Source organism: Musca vetustissima, unplaced genomic scaffold (genome assembly GCF_032173495.1).
Source record: "Musca vetustissima isolate MV318-11 ecotype Yass unplaced genomic scaffold, APGP_CSIRO_Mvet_v1 utg425434, whole genome shotgun sequence".
In the NCBI taxonomy this organism is placed as follows: domain Eukaryota; kingdom Metazoa; phylum Arthropoda; class Insecta; order Diptera; family Muscidae; genus Musca; species Musca vetustissima.
The window spans coordinates 29,875-35,118 of NW_026881630.1; the positions used below are offsets into that span (position 1 = coordinate 29,875).

At 35.9% G+C, this 5,244-nt stretch overlaps 1 protein-coding gene across 1 annotated transcript; it reads left to right on the plus strand.

The window, feature by feature from the left end:
* The first annotated feature begins 2,661 nt into the window (after positions 1-2,661).
* LOC133327597 (putative gustatory receptor 36c) lies at positions 2,662-3,943 on the plus strand. The gene is made up of 2 exons (XM_061536111.1): positions 2,662-3,717; positions 3,785-3,943. The coding sequence occupies exons 1-2, from the start codon at positions 2,662-2,664 to the stop codon at positions 3,941-3,943; spliced, it is 1,215 nt and encodes a 404-aa protein (XP_061392095.1).
* The last annotated feature ends 1,301 nt before the right edge of the window (positions 3,944-5,244 follow it).

Sequence of the window (5,244 nt, forward strand, 5' to 3'; positions counted from 1 at the left end):
ATGAAAATCGGTTCAGATTTAGATATAGTTCCCATATATATTTTCGACCGATTTAAGGTAAATGGTGCACCAAAGTCCCTATTTATATTTTGAATCCATACTCACACTCTGCTCCAGCTCTTCATCCAGCACTTCCTCCATTATTTCCTGACATCTCAAAATTCTGACCGTGTCCTCAAACAATTCCTCCACTTCGAATATCGTGAACACAAGTTTCCTCAGATCCATATAGTAGACAAAAAGCGATATCAATGTGATGGGCAAAGAGTCTCCATACAGTTCTCGCATATACGAATGTTGCAGAACCATATAACCCATATAAAGGAATCCAATATTCCCCAAGAAGACCATTAGCATATCGGCAACCATTTGCACACCACAAATTTTAATTATGCGATTTACCAACTGCAGCAATTGGTAGTGGATTTTGGCCAGCTCATCCAAGTCCTTAGCCATCATTTTACACTGATATTGAAAATCCGCAGCATGATGCTCCTTCAAGTATCGGAATTCTGATAGTAACGCCGAACATTCCAAAATCTTTTTCAGTTCCACATTAAGAAGTTCCAGCAAAATATTGACATTGGTGAGGAAAACATAACCATTCGTGACCAGAATTTCCATGTAAATGTTAAAGAACATTATGACCACACACAGCAGAACTCCATCGATTTGAAACTGCTGGCGATAGAAATCGATATAGCCAAAGACGACACAAAAATATACCAAACAAGTCCAATAGAATTTCGTTCGTATGGCTGATTCGTATTTCCTCTCCAATTGTTGTGGCATTGGCCACCGCTCCAAAATCCAACGCCGAAGCTCCATAAATCCCCCCAAAAGCTCCATAAACTCCCGGCGTTGTAACCAAACTAGGATGGCGTTAATGAAGACCGCCACAATTTCCACCAAGGATGAAATGGCTGTGATTATGACATGCAGATCCTTGTCGTACATATTCCGAGGATTTATCTCAACGCTCCATAGCAAGGGAATTATTCCGATCATAGCAATATTAACAAGTACACAATAAATGGTGAGCGAATGAGAGGTATATATACACCGATTTTCCGCATCATATTCGAATGTTAAAATCGAAAATATTTGCGAAGTGTAATAGAAAAATTTTAACATCCAACGGGTTGAACGTTTCATTATTTGTGCCGAACTGATTTGTATTGCCCAGATTTAGGTCATCAGCAAGGCAGGCAGACCGAATGAAGGATTTAATTAATTAAATCCATTAATATGAGACATTCCACATTTTAGTAGCCTAACATCAGGCGTGGATTTTTTAAAAATAATATTTTTGAAGCCTATCATTAGGCGTGGATTTTTTAAACATTATATTTAAGGCCTACCTTAAGACGTGGATTTTTTAAATATTTTTTGAAGCCTATCATTAGGCGTGGATTTTTTAAAAAATATTTTTGAAGCCTATCATTAGGCGTGGATTTTTTAAACATTATATTTAAGGCCTACCTTAAGACGTGGATTTTTTAAACTTATTTTTTGAGGTCTACCATTAGGCGTGGATTTTTTAAAAAATATTTTTGAAGCCTATCATTAGGCGTGGATTTTTTAAACATTATATTTAAGGCCTACCTTAAGACGTGGATTTTTTAAACTTATTTTTTGAGGTATACCATTAGGTGTGGATTTTTTTAAACGTATTTTTTGAGGTCTACCTTTAGGCGTGGATTTTTTAAACATTATTTTTTGAAGCCTATCATTAGGCGTGGATTTTTTAAAAAAATATTTTTGAAGCCTATCATTAGGCGTGGATTTTTTAAAAAATATTTTTGAAGCCTATCATTAGGCGTGGATTTTTTAAAAAATATTTTTGAAGCCTATCATTAGGCGTGGATTTTTTAACAAATATTTTTGAAGCCTACCATTAGGCGTGGATTTTTTAAACATTATATTTTAAGGCCTACCATTAGGCGTGGATTTTTTAAACATTATATTTTAAGGCCTACCTTAAGGCGTGGATTTTTTAAACATTATATTTTAAGGCCTACCTTAAGGCGTGGATTTTTTAAACATTATATTTTAAGGCCTACCTTAAGGCGTGGATTTTTTAAACATTATATTTTAAGGCCTACCTTAAGGCGTGGATTTTTTAAACATTATATTTTAAGGTTTATTCGTATTCATAGCCTACCTTAAGGCGTGGATTTTTTAAACATTATATTTTAAGGCCTACCTTAAGGCGTGGATTTTTTAAACATTATATTTTAAGGCCTACCTTAAGGCGTGGATTTTTTAAACATTATATTTTAAGGCCTACCTTAAGGCGTGGATTTTTTAAACATTATATTTAAGGCCTACCTTAAGGCGTGGATTTTTTAAACATTATATTTAAGGCCTACCTTAAGGCGTGGATTTTTTAAACATTATATTTTAAGGCCTACCTCAAGGCGTGGATTTTTTAAAAATTAATTTTTTTTATTTTTAAAAATCCACGTCTATTGGTAGGCCTTAAAAAATTTGGTTCTATGGAAAATTAATTGTCTTTAAAAAAAATATCCTGACCTCTTCTTCTTCCTAATGACCTAATGTTCTAATTACTTTCATGTTTGTTGTGATTTCCCAGCCATGATATGATAGCATTGCTTGCCCTAATTTCCTGCCTGCTGCTGTCAGAATCAGTTACACGGAATGCGTCGTCTGGCTCGTTGCCTAACCGCCATGGTTTATTCGTATTCCCTGCTATTGGGTGTCATAGCCTTTACCTATGACATCGATACGGGTCAAGTAGAAAAGCGTACAGTCCTAACCATCTACTGTTGTCTGATGAATATCCTAACCCTCTCATGTGTCGTACATTTTGCTCAAAATTTGGAAATAAACTTGGATTCTTCCGGCCAACCAGTTCTACATCACAAAATATTGGTTGTCCTGACGATAATACGAATTATTGGCGTCCTGTTGACCTTGGCAAGTAATTGGATGCGCCGTCGTGATTTCATATATAACCTCAATGCATTTAGAGATTTTCGTGAACGTTACCTGCGAACGCATCGCATCCCTCCGAAGCATTCGGAATATGTTAATCGACAAGTTTGTATGAAATTTTGCATTGGCGGTCTGTGTGAGGTCATCATGTTCTATGGAACGGTTCAGATAATGCGTCAACGTTTTGAAATTCACAATCCCGTCGTTCTCACGGTACTGGGTCTAATGTCCACCGTATTGAATTTAATGGCTGGTCATTATTTTTTCATTGCCATGAATATTCAATTTTTATTTCGAATTATGAACGATGAATTAGCCGATCATCTGGGTACCATGGAGGCACTATTTCACCTGCACAATACCTCGCGCATAGGTCAGGGACTGTTGAGTATACGCTGTTGCCAACTATCCGATCAAATTGATGAATTGCGCCGCAACCACATGGAACTGCAACTGCTGTGTGAGCGCATCAATCGCATGTTCTATCTCCAGGGTTCGTGTGTCTTCTTGATTCTCTATCTGAACAATATTTGTGTTTTCTACATCGTCTATATGTGGATTCAGCAGGTGGATTTGGGCCCTGAATTTAGTCAGTCGATTTTAATTTTTCTGCCAATAGCTTCGCTGCTGTACTATGCCGATGGTGCCATACTGATACATCACATTCTAAGATATATCGCTCTCGTCGATATGCCGGGTCAAATGATAAGGGAGTCCAAGGCATGGTTACCCATATTGGATAAGCGGTTGGAAGAGAGTGTAAGTGTAATGTGGTGCATACTTTTAGGGGTTTTCTTTTTTAATACCTAATATTTTCCTCCTTAAGGTTTTGATGTTCTCCCTAAAAATGGCAGCATTTCCAGTTAGTCGGGACTTAATTCATCTGTTCGATGTTACCAGGCCCATGGTGTTTGCCTCCATCGCATCCACCCTGTCTAATGCGATTGTGTTAATGCAATATGACTATAAATATAATAAAAAATAAAAGAATGAGGCCTACCATTAGGCGTGGATTTTTTAAAGATTATTTTTGAGGCCTACCATTAGGCGTGGATTTTTTAAAGATTATTTTTGAGGCCTACCATTAGGCGTGGATTTTTTAAAGATTATTTTTGAGGTATACATTAAGGCGTGGATTTTTTAAAGATTATTTTTGAGGCCTACCATTAGGCGTGGATTTTTTAAAGATTATTTTTGAGGCCTACCATTAGGCGTGGATTTTTTAAAGATTATTTTTGAGGCCTACCATTAGGCGTGGATTTTTGGATTTTTTTAACATTAGATTATTTTTGAGGCCTACCATTAGGCGTGGATTTTTTAAAGATTATTTTTGAGGCCTACCATTAGGCGTGGATTTTTTAAAGATTATTTTTGAGGCCTACCATTAGGCGTGAATTTTTTAAAGATTATTTTTGAGGCCTACCATTAGGCGTGGATTTTTTAAAGATTATTTTTGAGGCCTAGTTATAGGCGTGGATTTTTTAAAGATTATTTTTGAGGCCTAGTTATAGGCGTGGATTTTTTAAAGATTATTTTTGAGGCCTAGTTATAGGCGTGGATTTTTTAAAGATTATTTTTGAGGCATATTTTCTAAGGCCTACCATTAGGCGTGGATTTTTTGAAGATTATTTTTGAGGCATATTTTCTAAGGCCTACCATTAGGCGTGGATTTTTTGAAGATTATTTTTGAGGCATATTTTCTAAGGCCTACCATTAGGCGTGGATTTTTTGAAGATTATTTTTGAGTCATATTTTCCAAGGCCTACCATTAGGCGTGGATTTTTTAAAGATTATTTTTGAGGCCTACCATTAGGCGTGGATTTTTTAAAGATTATTTTTGAGGCCTACCATTAGGCGTGGATTTTTTAAAGATTATTTTTGAGGCCTACCATTAGGCGTGGATTTTTTAAAGATTATTTTTGAGGCCTACCATTAGGCGTGGATTTTTTAAAGATTATTTTTGAGGCCTACCATTAGGCGTGGATTTTTTAAAGATTATTTTTGAGGCCTACCATTAGGCGTGGATTTTTTAAAGATTATTTTTGAGGCCTACCATTAGGCGTGGATTTTTTAAAGATTATTTTTGAGGCCTACCATTAGGCGTGGATTTTTTAAAGATTATTTTTGAGGCCTACCATTAGGCGTGGATTTTTTAAAGATTATTTTTGAGGCCTACCATTAGGCGTGGATTTTTTAAAGATTATTTTTGAGGCCTACCATTAGGCGTGGATTTTTTAAAGATTATTTTTGAGGTCTACCATTAGGCGTGGATTTTTTAAAGATTAT